Here is a 17,987-nt window from a genome sequence, read left to right as displayed (position 1 = left end):
CTTTCCTTTGGCTTATCTACTGCACCTAGGGTATTCACAAAATGCCTAGCTCCAGCCATTGCATATTGCAGGCAGAGAATGATTCAAATTTACCCATACTTGGACAGTTGCCTGATTCAGGCCGACAGGAATTGCTACTACAACACCTGACATTTGTAAAGAGACCTCTAACTTCACTGGGGTACACCATCAACAAAAAAGAAATCACATCTGGTACCCAGCCAACAGACTGTATTCCTGGGAGCAAGCTTGAACACATCTTCCCTGATGGCATTCATCACTCCAGGAAAAACAAATTTATTTGACAAACTACTTCAATCTACTGGCCACCAAAACCCAGCTATCTGCAAGAGAAATACTGCAAGCCCTAGGGTTCATGGCCTCTTGCATTGTACTAATTCCATATGCAAGACTGCATATGAGGAAACTTCAGTGGTAGTTAAGTCTCTGGTGTCAACATTCTCAGGACCTGGAAACAATGATTCCTATCCTTCCTTGCCTAAGGACAAGAGTTCCTTTGGTGGGCAGAGGCCTGCTACCACAACAAGGGACTGCTTTTCACTCAACCCCCTGCTGCCCAAACCCAAACAAACGCATCAGACTATGCGTGTGGGGCTCACATGGCAGGACAAATGCATTCAAGGCAGGTGGAGCCCAAAGCAAATGCACCTGCATATCAGTCAAAAAAAAATGTTAGCTGTACAGAATGCTCTGACCGCCTTCAAAGGCCTTATCCTTCCAGGACAATTATTGGTAAAGACAGACAACACCACAGTTATGTGGTAGATAAACAAGCAGGGGAAACTCATTCCTACCCACTCTGCAGATTAGCCATGGCTCTGTGGAACACAACCTTGTGCAACCAAGTGCGCCTGCAAGCTCAATTCCTGCCAGGCAAACTAAATTCACTGGCAGACGACTTGAGCAGAATTCTCATGGACCCACATGAGTGGAAACTGGAAACCAAAATATTCAAGCTTTTGAGGAACAGAAGGGGAGGTACCAGAGGGTGGACCTCTTTGCTTCCACTCAGAATTATCACTTGAGCAAATATTGCTCCAGAACTCCCCACAGCCAAGCTTGGAAAGTGGATGCCCTGTCCTTTACCTGGGAAGGCCTCTCAATCTATGCCTTTCCCCCCTGCCCCTCCTCTCAAAGATTCTACTAAATGTAGAAATGATGGCACCAGACTGGCCATGCCAGCACTGGTATCCTCTCTTGCGCAGTCTGACATTAGTGCCACTATGGCACTGGCCTCAGACCCCTTCCCTGCTGTCCCAGCAGGAGGGCCAGATTCTGCACCCTCAGCTACAGACCCTGAACCTAGCAGCCTGGCTCATCCCCTGATTTCTTCACCAGCAATTCTCAGTAAGCAGGTGCTGGATGTAATTCTTGAGGTAAGGAGGCCTAGTACAAGAAAATCCTGTTCGGAAAAGATACTGCTCCTGGATCCAGTCTCAGGGAATGGACACAACTGTGCTCAGCTTACCTCATATACTAGATTACTTAACAGAAATGCTCCACAAAGGCCTATCCTTCTCTTCCATTAAGATTCATGCTTCTGCCATCTCAGCTCATTAGAATACTGAGCCACCGCTTTTCTTTCATCCTCTGGTCAAACAGTTCCTAAGAGGAGCCAAATATTTAAGATCCCCCCCCCCCCCCCCCCCAGGAGAGCTCCCACTCCTGCCTGGGACCTTAACTTTGTATTGGAAAAGCTCATGCTTCCGCCCTTTGAACCTACTGTCACAGCAGAGTTAAAATTCCTGTCCTGGAAAACAGCCTTACTTCTAGCCATCACTTCAGCAAGAAGAGTGTCTGAATTGCAGGCCCTTATGGCCGTGGAACCCTTCATTATCTTCCATGCGGTCAGGGTTTCCCTCAGGACTAACCCATCTTTTATGCCCAAGGTGGTATCTACTGTGGCTTTAAACCAATCCATTCATTTGAGAACTTTTTTCCCTAATCCTCAGAATAAAGGGGAAAGGATCCTGCACTCCCTGGACATGCACAGGCAGCTCAGGTTCTATCCGGACAGAACTAAGCCTTTCAGAAAATCTGACCAGCTGTTAGTTAGCTTTGCTGCAGGGGCAGAGGGGCAAAGCCATTTCAAAGCAAACCATTTCTAAATGGATAGCACACTGCATCCATTTCTGCTACAAACAGCATGGGAAACCTACCCCAGAGGGGATCAGAACACATTCCACTAGGGTACATCAACCTCTACAGTATTCCTCAGGGGAGTCCCCTACCAGGGACATCTGGAAGCTGCAAACTAGAGCTCTGTACACACTTTAACCAAGCATTACCACTTACCTATCTCTTCTAAATCCAGAGCTGGATTTGCCACAGCAGTCTTACAGGGCCCGATTGCCAGCCCTAATGCTTAACTACCTCCACCCTTCCTTACCTTTGGGAATCTACCCAAATGCGATGACTGCAACAGTGAAACACGAAGAACATAGTACAGTTGTGTACACTTACCATAAATGTAAATGTTCGAGTGTATTCACTGTTGCAGTCCTGGTTACCCTCCCTCCAGCCCCCCTGCCTTCTCTTTACTTCTACCTATCTTTTTTGTTTGGCATAGCTTATATCATGTGTATTTGCTTTTTGCTGGAGGTGTTTCATACCATGTAATTGCTCCCTATTTTGTGGGCACCTGACATCTGGGGCAAGAAAAACTGATGTAATGGCATTGGCTGCTTGTTTTAAACCCTTGAAGACCTGACATCATGGAAGAAGCGACAGCATCGACGCAGAAATCCCAATACTCTGGTATTCAGGCTGGCTGAGGGTTACCTGCAGGCAGATAACCCAAATGTGATGACTGCAACAGTGAATACACTCTAGCATCTACATTTATGGTAAGTGTCCACAACTGTACTTTTATCCTTAGCCTGGGAGGCTATTTTTACCTTGAAGATGGCTTTGGTGGACTTGATTAGTTCCCTGAATTGCTTGTCGAGAACGATGAGGGAGGTGTTTTTCTTTCCGGCATGGATCTTCCTGTTTGTAGTCAGGATTTTCTTTTGTTTTACATGCAGTTTATACTGAGGGGTCCGCTAAGGGGGCTTGTTTTTGATGTTTGTCCGAAATTTACTTTGGTATGATGCTGTTTTTTCTATGCATTTATATACATGCTTCTATAGGATTTTCAGAAACACTAGCACATCGGCCACTGTGTTCCGAGTTTTGGGGTGTTGGGATTTAGCTATGCCATCACTTAATAGGTAGATAGCCTTAGAAAAGTTCTCAAGGCTTCTGGGGTTTGCTGGGAGTTCAGCCTTTATATTTCGTGGGTTACTACTGTGTGATCTGATCTGACCAGATCAGTGAGGATATTGGGGGGGGGGGGCTGCAGTGCTGCTTCATATTTTTGAATTTGAGATCCAGGATATTTGCACTGCTACTAGTTGTGCAAGCTTGCTGTTCCAAAGTGTGTGTACTGACAAAATCCAGGAATCTTTGAACCCGCATGTTAGTGGTTGTGCATGTATCCCCAGTGTGTGGTGGGATAGTTGAAATCACTCATGAATATGCTGTTTGGCTGAATTGTTAATGACTACTACATTCATGTATGTGCTATTGTTATCCTTAGTCCTGGATGGGGCCCTGTAGAGAGCATGGATATGGTTTTATTGTTGGGCATGGAGTAGCTCAACCACATCATATTATTTGACAAGTCTTGAGGTATGCTTACTTTTTGTGTGTATTGATACACCTCCTCCTGTTGACCCTTCTTGTGTGATAGCTGGTGCAAGTTTGTAGAAGGCATTATAGCCTTCCACTGCTTTAAACCAAGTCTCAATAAATTCACAGATGTCAACAATCTGCAGGGTGAGGAGTTTTTTGTTGAGATTTCTAGCATTGAACAGTAGCACCTTTAGTTTATCCTGTGTAGAATTTATTGTGTTGGAAAGTCTATCAGACTGGCATTGCTTAAAAAAAGGCACTATAGAAGTGGATAATATGTTGACCAATATCCAAAAGCATAGCGGAGACAGGTGCAGACCATGCTTTGCAAAGCAATGTGGTCTGTCAGTCATGTTCTTCCAAGCTGACAAATATCAGACTCCCTTACCATGACAGCAGTGACCAAACCAATTTGTCAGAAATGTGTCTATCTTGTGGTGTCATCCTTGGAGAAGGTGGAATGCTGCTCAGTGCTAGGCTCATAGCTGCTTGGGGCATGCAATCTGAAACCTGTATCACGTCTTTTCCCATGTAATCCAGGGAAGTATATCTCTGGTCATTAACACCCACATTGACTATGACAGAGTCATACTTGTACTTGTGATTCAGCTTCCTGAGTGCATGTGATTTGGCAGATCCTTGCAGCTGATATGCAACTGACCATGAATGTCTCCTTGCTCAGCCTGGTGAGGTGGGCATCAGGGTGCATCACAGTAGATTCTCCAGTCACCAATATATTGGATTGTGGCAGTTTGCCTTAAGGGCTGAGAGGCTGAGACATTGTGACATGTGGTTGTATGCATCTGGGGGATTGTTGGCTTTATGTACTGGGAATTTGCTGTGGGCAGCATATGGGGAGGCTATTGAGATTTAGATAGATCACATTTAAGCACATTAGCATATATGAGTTTGTGTCTAAACCATAGTAGGTGTAATGTGTGTGTGTTTTACTGGCAACCTGTTTGGAGATATCAGTGTCTGTATGTGAGAGGTTTGCCTCCAAAAACATGGTGTAGTTACATTTCTCTCATACTGTGTCATTCTCCTTAAGGTGGTTGTTTTTTAATGTGAGATGGCTGCTGCATTGTTTCAAGATGCCCATTTCGGGTCTATATCAGAAGAGCAAAAGCTGAAAACAGCGAACGCTCTTGTATCGAACTTAAAAAAATGAAACCACACAATGTCGAATGTATGGAACAGCAATTTTTTCCCCAGGGAAAACGCTGCTCAAAAAAAAAAAAAAATGTGCAGACAAAATTCATTGGGGGGGGGGGGCACAACTCCAAGATTGCACCACAGTGGAGGAAACAACCAATTTCCGAGAATGGCCCAGCGATTATTTTTTTCCCTGGGGGAAAAAAATCTCTTTTTCCAGGCATTTGACATTGTGTGGTTTCGTTTTTTTTTTTTTTTTTTTTTAAGTTCGATATAAGAGCGTTCACTGTTTTCAGCTTTCGATCTTCTGATATAGACCCCCCATTTCCACAAGGTTGACTACAGAGACAGGAGGAAAGTGCACATCCATGGCTTTGGATTCTCTTTTTTTGTGATCTATGAGGGGTGGTGCAATCAATGCTTGGAAGAGTTGAGCTGTGACGAGTCTACTAGGATTGATCTAAACACTCTCAGCTAGTTACTTGAGAAAATAGTACAGGAAGTTTTATATGGAAAATTGCAACTCTAGGTGCCTGCTTCTATACAGGACACAGCAAGCCACTGCTGCACAGCCCCGCACAGGTTGTATGAGCTGAGTTAGAGAGGAATTTAGTAAACAGTAAAAACACAATGTAAGTGTTTTATATAAGGATCAGATCCTGCTGCAGTTCACAATTATCTCACTGTTATGAGTGATGCTGCAAGACTTAAGGTTCCAAGGCTAAGTAAAATGGAAACATAAAAAGTGTAGTAGAAATGTAATAAACGAGGCTGAGATCCTGCAGGAATTCACAATGCTGTCACTGTTGTGAGTGATTCTACAAGACTAGACTGAGTTCTCCTGAGCAAGCAAAGAAGCAAGCAGAAATAAATGCAGTAGAAATGTAATAAATGGGGCTGAGATCCTGCAACATTTCACAATTTTTCTCATTTTTGTGATTGATACTACAAGACTAAAGTCCTCAGACCAAGTAAAAATGCAGAAGAAATGTAATAAATAAGGCTTAGATCTGCAACAATTCACATTTCTCTCGTTGTGAGTTATACTGCAAGACTAAGGTCCACAAAACCAAGTAAAAAGTAGTAGAAATTCTCCCACTACTGTGAGGGAATTCTTCAAGACTAAGGTTCTAGACCAAGTTAAAAATACAAACAGTTGACTTTTGGTTAAAACAAAGAAAATGCAGAAAAGAATAATACACAATTGAGATCAGCACTCACTCTGAGTATTGCAATGTACATTAGCTGAAATGAGATTGTATGATGCATAGGCTAAATCGAGCTTAGAGTCCAATGGGAGTGCCTTATCAGTTTGAACTGTTAGTGTCCAGTAGAAATAGCACTGGGAGGGGCTTGCATAAATTACAATAGGGACAGACATATAAAAAGGCATTATATTTAAAAGCACAACCAAGAGTTTGGAAGGTGGGTGGAAAAAAATCCAAAAATCATTGCAGTCAAATACTAGTTTTAAACTTAGAGCTGCTGTAACTAAAGAGGAATGTAGGTGAATACCTTAAATAAGAAAATTGTTTCTCTGCTCCTCCCAGTAATTCAATCTTAAATCCTATTTAATGCAAAGGGAATGTCTCCTAACTGACCATAGCCAACAAATTTTAGACTTTTAAGAAAAAAAAAACTTTGCAGTAAAACAAAGTTTAAAATACAACAAACTGGAATATAATTAAACAAAAATCAAAAAGTAATGGAAATGTCCAAACCTTAAATGTAGAAATCCAGTAATCTGTGCAGTTACAGTCTTAAAGTCGGATCTCTTGTAGCTGAAGATTATAGGTGAATGCCTTAAATAAGAAAACTGAAGCTTCGCTCATATAGTGACATTGTGTCAGGTCTTGCACTTATCTCAGGCAGCCACCCTAAGCAAGTGTACATATGTGCATGCGTGTACATGTGTATGTAATTGTTATGCATGTCATGTACGAGTGCTTTTGGGTTTTGTATTCATATGACCTGTCAAACTACTTGTTTACCCTGGTGTTGTCATCTTGTCATTTGTCCCCCTCAGTTCCTGTAAAGTAACAATTTTAAAAAGAGGTAGGAGGCAAGTCTGGTTCCCACTAGGTACAGCTGATTCATGAGCTGTACACACTTACGTTGAATCGAACATGTTTTATCTTAATCTTGTTGTACTTTACATGATGATCTTCGTGTTTCACTGTTGCAGTCATTACATTTGGGTTATCTGCTTGCAGGTAGCCCTCAGTCGGCCTGATTAACAAAGTCTTGGGTCCTGCGTCGGTTGCTGTCCCTTCTTCCATGACGTCAGGTCGTCAGGGGTATAAAACATGCGGCCGACACCATTACATCAGTCTTTCTTGACATGTGGTGCCCGAAGCAGAAGCAGTTCGCAAGTGCCGGTCGGCCGACTCCTGAAATTTTCGCTTTCGAATTTCAGAACCGAAGTCTTCAACTAAAGCTAAGTACTCCGCTGGGGAAACTTTTTCTTGCTTCTTTCCGATGACAGTAAAAGTTAATAATTGCATTACTTGTGGAAAGCAAATACCTCATAAATATTTTAATTCGTACTGTATTCCTTGCCTAGGCCCTAACCACGACGCACCTTGCTGTCAGTTTTGTGCTTTATTTAATCAGTGCACTGTCCGTCGTCGGTATGTTTTCGCCTCTAAATATTTCTGTTCTCGGTTTAATTATCCAGAAATGTCATCGGTTAGCCATCTGACTACCGGGATTCCGAAAAAACGCAAAGATAAAGACAAGAGTCAGGCCGCCGAGGTCCAAAACTGCCGAGGATGCTTCTCCTAAGCCAGTCGCCAGTTCGCTGGTACTCGGTGAGGTGCTTTTGCAGCCCCTGATTCCCGCTACTTCTGATTCGTAGGCCTCTACTGAGACCCATTCAGAGTCCGGTATGGCGCGAGATGCTTCAACTATGGAACCCGTGGATGTCTCTACCTTGGATGGGTCCAGAGCCGCTGTGCAGGCACCAGCTTCTGAGGGTATATTCAGGCCTACAGACTTGCATATTAAACCCACGCTTCCTCCTTTACTTAGGCCTAAATCTCGATCCATGTCTAAAACACCGATGCCTAGGCCACATGCTCAGGCCTCTAGGCCTAAAAAACAAATAAGAATGGCTTAAGATCAAATAACTCTAATCAGGGGTAGCCAACCCCACCCTCACCCCCACCCCTTCTAAGAGGCCTAGGACTGAAGTTGATTGTGAATCTTCTGATCAGGATTCTGTTTTTTCTGACTCTTCTGATGATCTGGATTTGTCCTTACCTACTTATGAGGATTCTGATGCAGAGGACTCTATTCCCTCTGCTTCCCCTCCTGAGGATTTTTCTTTTGGGGAAACCTGACATACTCTAAGGGAGCATTTCCACTGGGAAAGCCGGGATTTTTCTGATTCAAAAAATAAGCTTAGAGATTTCCTTCTCCTACCTCAGCATAGGCCTTTAGCTATTCCTCCTGTACTAGACATAGTTGATGATGCTTTCTCGGAATCTAGTTTAGCCCCTGATTCCCTGCCTCCTGCTCCCAGAAAAACTGACAGATACTACAGGGTCCCCTGAGTCCCACAAGTTCCTTTTCAAAAATCCTATTGCACATCCAGAGACCATTTCACAGGGGCCCAAGGACATTAAGGCTTGTACTGCTAAAAATACTACCCCTTCTGATAAGAGACTCCAGGGTGCTGAATAGATGGGGTAAGAAGGTTTACACTTCTGCAACCTTGGCCATTAGGGCTTTAAACTGCCAGTTTCATAAGTTAAAATATCAGCAACATGTTATTGGACTGCTTAAACAGAAAATGTTGTTGATTCCTGACTGTGTGGAAAATAAAGAATTACAGAATTTAATGCATTCTGCCGAACAAGTTGGAAAACATACTTTGCAATGTGGTTTTGATTCATTAGAGCCCTCTTGCAGGGCTGCTGTTACTGGGTCTGTGCTCAGAAGGCATGCTTGGCTTAAGGAGCAATATTTGCCTGATCATGTTAAAGCTAAATTGTTGGATGCTCCTTTAAATCAGGACCGCCTGTTTGGCAACAAGGCTGAGGAAGTTCTTAAAAAGATGGAAGATAAAGCTAAATCTATGCAAACAGTTACACATGTTTTACAAGTTCAGCCTCCTAGATTTAGTAGGCACTGGCCCTCTAAGAATTGGTCCTTTCCAGCCCCTTCCAGGTCTTCTCAAGCCAAACCCAGACACAGCAAACCCCCCCAGGTTTCAGTCCCAGAGGACTCACAGAACTAAGCAGTGGGGGGCCTCCACTTTCAAGTCTGGGAATAATAAGACTCCCCCCATGGTAAACTGTCTCAATGACTTCCTTTTAAAATTTCCAAGCACTTATCAACTGACTGCCCTTTTGCTGGGGAAAGATTGCTCTTCATGCAAAGAATTGGGAACTCATTACCCAGGACAAATGGGTTTTAAATAGTGTCCCAGGGATACAGATTTCACTTTCACACGTTGCCAACACCAACTGGATGGCCAGACCTTACCCCTAAGTCAGTGGGAAGAGGCCTAAAAACAAGTACTTTCTCTCTTAAGCATGGGGGCTATTCAACTGGGGGGCTATTCAACTGGTACCAGAAGAGGAAAAGGGATAAAGTTTCTACTCAAGACTTTTCCTGGTACCCAGAAAAGACAATTCATCGCGTCCTATCCTGGACCTGTCTACTCTAAACATCTTTTCAGAGATTCCAAAATTCAAGATGCTGACTCTTCACCAATTACTTCCTATGCTAGGCAAAGATGCCTGGTTGGCAACACTAGATTTAAAAAAGCATACCTGCACATCCCAATCAGGGAATTTTGCAGAAGATACCTGCGCTTCAAAGCAGGCGACACGCACTATCAGTTCTCTGCACTGCCCTTTGGCTTATCTACTGTGCCCAGGGTATTCATATAGTGCCTAGCTCCAGTTGTTATTGCATTTTGCAGACAAAGAAATATTCAAATATACCCATATCTGGACAATTGTCTAATTCAGGCAGAATCCAGAACATACTTTTGAATCATCTGGCTTTTGTAAAAAGGGTTCTAACTTGTCTGGGTGCACCATAAACAAAAAGAAATCACACCTGGTACCCTGTCAACAAATTATATTCCTGGGAGCAAGCTTGAATACAACTTCCCAGATGGCTTACCTCACACCAGAAAAGCAAATTCATTTGACAACCTACTTCAAACAAGTGGCCACAAAAACCCTGCTATATCTGTAAGACAAATACTGCAAGCCTTGGGGTTCATGGCCTCCTGCATTCTTCTAATTCCATATGCAAGACTGTATATGAGGAAACTACAGTGGTATCTAAAAAGCCTATGGTGTCAACATTCTCAAGACCTAGAAACAATGATTCCTATCGTACCTTGCCTCGCCCTAGAGTTCCTTTGGTGGGCAGAGGCCTGCCACCAAAACAAGGGACTACCTTTCATACCACCCCCTGCCGCCCAAACCCCAACAGATGCATCAGACTATGTATGGGGGGCTCACCTGAATGGGAAGTGCATTCAGGGCAAATGGAACCCAAGTCAAATGCACCTGCATATCAATCAAAAAGAAATGTTAGCTGTACAGAATGCTCTGACAGCCTTCAAGAGCCACATTCTTCCAGGACAATTAATGGTAAAGACGGACAACACCACTGTTATGTGGTACATAAACAAGCAGGGGGGTACACATTCGTACCCCCACTGCAGACTAGCCATGGCATTGTGGAACACAGCCTTGAGCAACCAAATGCACCTACGAGCTCAATTCCTGCCGGGAAAATTAAATACACTGGCAGACGGACTAAGCAGAAACCTCATGGACCCACATGAGTGGAAACTGGAACCAAGGATTTTCAACATGTTGACAAGCAAATGGGGGAGCCCAGATATAGACCTGTTTGCCTCTCCCCAGAACTACCAGTTGGACAAATTTTGTACAAGGACTCCCCACAAACAAGCCTGGAAAGTGGATGCTCTGTCCTTCAGCTGGAAAAAAAACCTATCAGTCTATGCCTCCCTCCCCCCGCTTCTGCTCTCCAAAGTACTACTAAAAATCAAACGGGACAAACCAGGGATGATTTTGATTGCTCCAGACTGGCCGCGCCAACACTGGTACCCCCTCCTGCGCAGTGTGTCATGCGCAGTGTGTCATGCGTATCTCCATGGCACCTGCCTCAGACTCCCTTCCCTGCTGTCTCAACAGGAGAACCAGATTCTGCACCCTCAGCTTCCAACACTGAACACTGCAGCCTGGCTAATTACTTAATCTCTCCTTTACCATCCCTCAGCAAACCTGTGATGTACATCATTTTAGAGGCAAGGAGGCCTAGTACTAGAAAATCTTGTGCTGAAAAATGGAAAAGATTCTGTGCCTGGAACCAGTCTCAAGGGATGAGCACAGCAGCACCCAGTTTACCTCAGATTTTACAATACTTAACTGAGATGCTTCACAAGGGCTGGTCTTTTTCTTCCATTAAAATCCATGCCTCAGTCATTTCAGCTCGTTGTAACACAGAACCTCCCCTCTTCTCTCATCCGCTGCTCAAGCAGTTCCTCAGAGGGGCCATAAATTTGAGACTGCCCAGGAGAGTGTCATCCCCAGCCTGGGACCTTAACTTTGTCATGGAGAAACTCACTCTACCTCCTTTCGAGCCAGCTGCTACTGCAGACTTAAAATTTCTTTCTTGGAAAACAGCTTTCCTTTTAGCAATCACTTCAGCTAGAAGGGTATCTGAATTACAGGCCCTTATGGCAGTGGAGCCTTTCATCATCATTCATGCGGACAGGGTGTCCCTCAGAACCAATCCATCCTTCATGCCCAAGGTGGTATCCACTGTGGCTCGTAATCAGTCCATTCTTTTGCCAACCTTCTTTCCCAATCCACAGAATAAAGGTGAACGGATACTGCATTCCTTAGATGTGCACAGACAACTTAGATTCTGCTTAGACAGGACAAAACCTCAAAGGAAATCTGAACTGCTGGCGGCATTTGGTGCAGGGGCAGAGGGGAAGGCTATTTCAAAGCAAACCATTTCTAAATGGATAAGCCATTGCATTAATTTCTGCTATAAGCACCATGGAAAAACCTGTCCCCCAGGGGATCAGACCTCACTCCACCAGGGCTGCAGCTACCTCTACAGCCTTTCTCAGAGGCGTCCCTACCAGGGACATCCTAGAAGCTGCTACCTGGAGTTCTGTACATAATTTCACCAAGCATTATCATTTGCCAATTTTCTCTAAATCCAGAGCTGGCTTTGCCACTGCAGTCTTGCAGGGCCTTATAGCGAGCCCTAATGCTATCTAAATTCCTCCTCCCTACAATAGCTTTGGGAATCTAACCAAATGTAGTGACTGCAACAGTGAAACACGAAGAACATAGTACAGTTGTGTACACTTACCATAAATGTAGATGTTCGAGTGTATTCACTGTTGCAGTCCTGGTTACCCTCCATCCAGCCCCCTAACTTCTTTCTGCTATACCTCTACTTTTCTTTACTATGCTTAAAAGCCTTTTTGGTGTATTTCCTTTTTTTGTTGGCGGTATATCTTTGTGCTTTTATGTTTAATTGCTTCCCATTAGGGGGGTACCTGACATCTGGTGCAAGAAAAACTGATGTAATGGCGTCGGCTGCATGTTTTATACCCCTGACTACCTGACGTCATGGAAGAAGGGACAGCAACCGACGCAGGACCCAAGACTTTGTTAATCAGGTCGACTGAGGGCAACCTGCAAGCAGATAACCCAAATGTAATGAGTTCAACAGTGAATACACTCTAACATCTACATTTATGGTAAGTGTGCACAACTGTACTTTTTTACCTTCATAAACAGCAGAAAAAGCGTACATCTGGCCTCTCCAGAGTGCCAGAGACAGTTTTGGCAAACTAGGTGAAATGGCAATGGAGTTTTTAACCAGATTGTTTAATGAAATCTTGGAAAGTGAAAGGATGCCTGAGGAATGGAGAAAGTGTTTTGGTACCGATTTTTAAGAATAAGGGTGATGTGCAGAGCTGTAGTAACTACAGAGGGATTAAATTGATCAGTCACAGCATGAAGTTATGGGAAAGAGTAGTGGAAGCTAGGTTAAGAAGAGAAGTGATTAGTGATCAGCAGAATGGTTTCATGCCAGGAAAGAGCACTACAGATGCCATGTTTGCTCTAAGATTATTGATTGAGAAGTACAGAGAAGGTCAGAAGGAGTTGCATTGTGTTTTTGTAGACCTAGAGAAAGCATACGACAGGGTGCGTAGAGAGGAGCTGTGGTATTGTATGAGGAAGTCGGGAGTGTCAGAGAAGTATGTAAGAGTGGTACAGGATATGTACGAGGGTAGTGTGACAGCGGTGAGGTCTGCTTTGTGAGTGATGGATGTGTTTAATGTGGAGGTGGGATTACATCAAGGATCAGCTCTGAGCCCCTCTTTATTTGCAATGGTGATAGAGAGGTTGAGATCAGACAGGAGTCCCCGTGGACTATGATGTTTGCAGATGACATTGTGATCTGTAGTGAGAGTAGGGAACAGGTGGAGGAGACTCTGGAGAGATGGAGATGTGCTCTAGAGAGGAGAGGAATGAAGGTCAGCAGGGCTAAGACTGTGTGTGTGTGAATGAGAGGGAGGATAGAGGAATGGTGAGGATGCAAGGAGTAGAGACGGCGAAGGTGGATGAGTTTAAATACTTGGGATCAGTAGTTCATAGTAATGGTAAGTGTGGAAGAGAGGTGAAGAAGAGAATGCAGGCAGGATGAAGTGGGTGGAGAAGAGTGGCAGGAGTGATTTGTGACAGACTAGTACCAGTAAGAGTGAAAGGGAATGTCTACAAGAGGGTAGTGAGACCAGCTATGTTATATGGGTTGGAGACAGTGGCATTGACAAAAAGGCAGGAGTTCGAGTTGGATGTGGCAGAGTTAAAGATGTTAAGATTTGCACTGGTTGTGACTAGGGTGGACAGGATTAGGAATAAATATATTAGAGGGTCAGCCCAGGTTGGAAGGTTTGGAGACAAAGCCAGAGAGGCAAGATTACGTTGGTTTGGACATGTGCTGAGGAAGGATGCTGGGTATATTGGGAAAAAGATGCTAAGGATGAAGGTAACAGGAAAAGAGGAAGGCCTAAGATAAGGTTTATGGATGTGGTGAGAGAGGACATGCATGTGGTTGGTATGACGGAGCAAGATGCAGAGGACAGGAAGAAATGGAAACAGATGATCCGGTGTGGCAACCGCTTACAGGAACAGCCGAAAGAAGATGATTACTGTAATTTCATTGACTGGTTTCTACAAACCTGTGACCCTCTTTTAGGAAATTCATGGTAAAATTGATACTGCTTAGGGGAAAGTGACAGTTTCCTAGTTAATCCTGTTTCTTGGTCAGTGAAAAGAAAACTGTGGCTAATGTATTTCTTTACATTTGAACATTGTGTAATTGAATTGTTACTTTTTTGCCTGTGCAGGAATCTGAAGATTCTAAAGCAGCAGTTGGGAGTATTATGGGAACAAGACAATCACCTTACACTAATCCCAGGATATACCGGTGACATAGCAAAGGTATGAAAAGTGCAGTTTTGAGCTTGTAGTTCTTTGTTCAGATTGCCTTCACCTTGTTTCAGTAAATATCTTGTTGATCCATTGCAACACTTAGTAGTTATGATCTAGTTTGAAATACTATAAGTTGGTCAAAATGTATTCTATTTTGCATATTGTGTGTACTATACCATATATGCTATGATCAAGTTCCCTATTGTATTATACTGTAGTGTATCTCTGCATGTTGCACAGAATGCATACTATGTTATATATTGTTTGTATATTGTCTGTGTTATATTATACTGTATGTACTGTGTACTATTATATATTTTGAGTGTGGAGCTTTTCTCCCCAGGCGCCACTGAAGTGGGCTCATTTTGGCCCAGTGGACTATCCCGGTAAACAAATGCAAATAAATAAATAAATAAATGTCCGTTTAAAGTTTGATTAGTAGGGTTGCAGTTGACAACAATGACTGGACATTAATAAATGTTTTATTTCTTTGACTGATGTATACACAGTCACTTGGAAGTAGCTTGGATGTGCATGATACTGAGTAAACAGTTTAATATAATTACCACACTTCACACACACACACACAAAACACACACACACCATTATATGTTCATTTGTCTGGGTTATGACCTGTTGGGCTTCGAGAACCTTATTTGCCATAACTCCAAATTGATATTTATTCTTCCCATACGTTTATGAAGATTACTTTTGAAGGTAGTTAATGACTGACTTGATTGTAAAGGGAAGCTTATGAAGAAAACCTTGGAATGTGTTGCCTAATTTCTGAAACATTTTTTTCTGTTTGTAGATATGTTTCCTTGATATTGTACTAGCTTCCTTGGCAAGGTGCATTCTAGGTATAATCTTTCAGATAGAACTGGATCAGACATTGACATGTAGACATGCTCAGTATGGCATCCAAGTAATCTGTAAGAAGTGGAATTTGACTATTCCCGACATCTTTCTAGATTGGTCAACTATTGCAGTCATGTGATTATTTTAAGTAGTCATTTTACCTTTTAAAGTTACTTTAAATTAGGTTCATGAAAAATGACGCAATAAAGCTAAATTACCTGCTTGTTAAGTGCCTTTTAACATTCTTCGTCTTAATCCCTACTGACCCCTCACCCTTCATTCAGCTGTTCCATGCATTTGGGTGCTTCTTTGGATTCCTGTCTGCCACACTTTTAGCAATCCATTCTGTGGGTCCACAACCATTTCTTTGAAGAAGTATTTGTAGAGGTCTAATCACCAGTCTTAGTCTGCTGCCTGCGATCCACCTGCCCCTTCACATCTCCCTGTCGGGATTTTGTGCACCAAGATCATGTATGTATGTTGTCGTTATTATGTCATGTAAAGACGGCCGAACCAGCAGCTGGCTTTGATTGTAAACTGATTTGGACCTCGGAGGCCTATCCTTATCCTTGCGCCTTTTATGAACACCGGTAGTCAGAAGCGTGTCTGACATGTTATAATTAAATCGCCTCCCAAAGTAATGAAAGGCAAAATCGTATCTCTGTTTAATAGTACGTTGATTAAATCTAGCACAAAACCGACAACTAGCTACGTCGTGGTCAGGGCCTAGACAAGGAATACAGTAAGAGTGAAAATCCTTATGAGGTATTTGCTTCCCACATGAAATACAATTATTAACTTTTTCTGACATCGGTCTGGAGCAAGAAAAAAGTTTCCCCAACGGGGTACTTAGCTTTGAAAAGAAGAATATCTTCAGTATGAAGCACCAAAAATAACAGGAGACAGACGACCGGCACTTGCGAAGCTTCCACCGCGCGGCAAGAAAGACTGGAGAAAATGGCGTTGGCTGGGAGCTTTGTACCCCTGGCGTTCTGACGTCAGGGAGGGTGAGTACACAGCCGACGCCGGACCCAGACTTTGGGATTCTGGCCGACCAAGGGCTGCCTGCCGGCAGGAAGAACCCTACAGTGATGACTGCAGCAGTGAAACACGATGAACATCTACATTTATGGTAAGGGTACACAACTGTACTTTTCTGGTCATGTAAAAAATGCTGTAACTTCTCTAGTCTGATTATATCCTTTTCTGTCTATCCCATGTGCCATGTTGATTATTTTCTTCTGGAAGTTGTCCATCAGCCTGAAACTTTTCCTTGTATGGCCTGTGGGAACTGCACACTCTGTTCAATATGTAGTTTGATGTTGGGCCCTGTGGAATGGAAATGTTACCTCCTCAAGTCTGTAGTCTCTCAATGAAGTTCTTCCAGCATTCTCTTGCTGCACACTCCTCCTTGTGGTCTGCTCTGAGTTTGATTAACACTCTGTAGTTCTCCTACTCAAATTTCATAATTTCCACACACAGCTCCTTCAACACCCATTGTGATGACTGCACACCTGTATTTTTTTGGCCAAAGTGCAGTAATTTCCCTTTGCTTGCACTGAACCTCAACTGACACCTTTCTGTCCACTTTTGTTAATTTTCCATACCCATTCGTAGTCTTTGTATCCAGTTGTCTATTTCTGTACCCCTCTTTGCGACCATTAAGAGGGCTGATCCTGTTCTTTGGTCTCTTGTGCATGTCTGAGAGATATGTATTGAATGTACTTGGACACATGTGTGACACCTTTGGTACTACAGTAGCTACTTTTGTTACCATTTTGTCTTCCAGTCCCTTGGCACTTCTGTAGTGACCATTGATTAGTTGGAGATTAATGTTAGGGAGGGGTGTGTCAGCATGCTGCCCACATTTCTATGGCTTCTGGGAAGTAGCCATTCTGTCCTTGTGCTTTGTTGTCTTTAAAGGCAGCCATTTCTCTTTCTACTACATGTCCTCTCTGTGTTAGTGTGTGCCCATTACTTTCCTCACTCTCCCATTACTTGCACCTAGCATGACACCCTCCCCTCCTTTCCTTTGTGAAGACTGAAGTAAAGCATGCAATTAATATCTATGCTTTATTCCAGTTTTTTGTGATCTCCTTCATGTCTTTGCATGGCATGGACAGGCTTCTTCTGTTCTTCGTTATACATAAAAGCCATGTTCTCCTGACTGAAAGGAAATTGTCAAAATGCGTCAGCTTGTGCCTTTGCTGCCTTTCTGCTTGTGTCCTTGTACTGTGCTTCCTTCACCTTCCTACTTCCTCTTACTTCGGTTCACATTAAGCTTAGAGACAAAAGGGACAATAGGGAAGCTTTGTCATGTCACCACTTAGTGGTGAGAATATGTTAGTTACCCTTGGTATGAAGATTGTTTCCATATACCCCAGGGATAAATTTGCCTTATTCAATCAAATATGGTTTTGAAAAATATTACTTTGGTGTGTAGAAAGTTTATTCCAGTTACTAATTTGACATGCCAGCCTGTGTTGATTTTTGTGAAGGAGCATGAGGCCTCTGCCTCAGATATTCAAAGAACAAAACAGTCCAGGATAAAGTGCCTCTCAAGAACAACAGTAGTAATCCAAATACAAACGAAAGAGGCAACACCACGGCTGATCAGAAAGTTTTAATAACGCACCAAGGGAACAAAATAAAACCGTGAGCTGTTTCACGTTGCAAAGAAAGTTTCTTCAGACTTTCTTAAAAACAATGGCCATTCACCTAATTTAAATACATTATTATCCCTATAACCTACCAATCAAAACT

The 17,987-nt window shown here is 43.1% G+C and overlaps 1 protein-coding gene across 2 annotated transcripts in view; it reads left to right on the top strand.

Annotated features, from left to right (window-relative positions):
* Positions 1-17,987, top strand: part of KATNBL1 (katanin regulatory subunit B1 like 1) — a 1,007,693-nt gene that overhangs the window by 847,520 nt on the left and 142,186 nt on the right. For both annotated transcript variants that reach the window (XM_044073973.1, XM_044073974.1), the window contains exon 9: positions 14,282-14,375. In XM_044073973.1, the coding sequence (XP_043929908.1) occupies positions 14,282-14,375 (94 nt within the window). The remainder of the gene's footprint in view (positions 1-14,281; positions 14,376-17,987) is intronic.

This window comes from Protopterus annectens, chromosome 6.part0, assembly GCF_019279795.1.
Source record: "Protopterus annectens isolate FY-2018-M chromosome 6.part0, PAN1.0, whole genome shotgun sequence".
Lineage (NCBI taxonomy): Eukaryota > Metazoa > Chordata > Ceratodontiformes > Protopteridae > Protopterus > Protopterus annectens.
The sequence above is the reverse complement of the archived record's forward strand: the minus strand, read 5'-3'. Positions and strand labels throughout refer to the sequence as shown.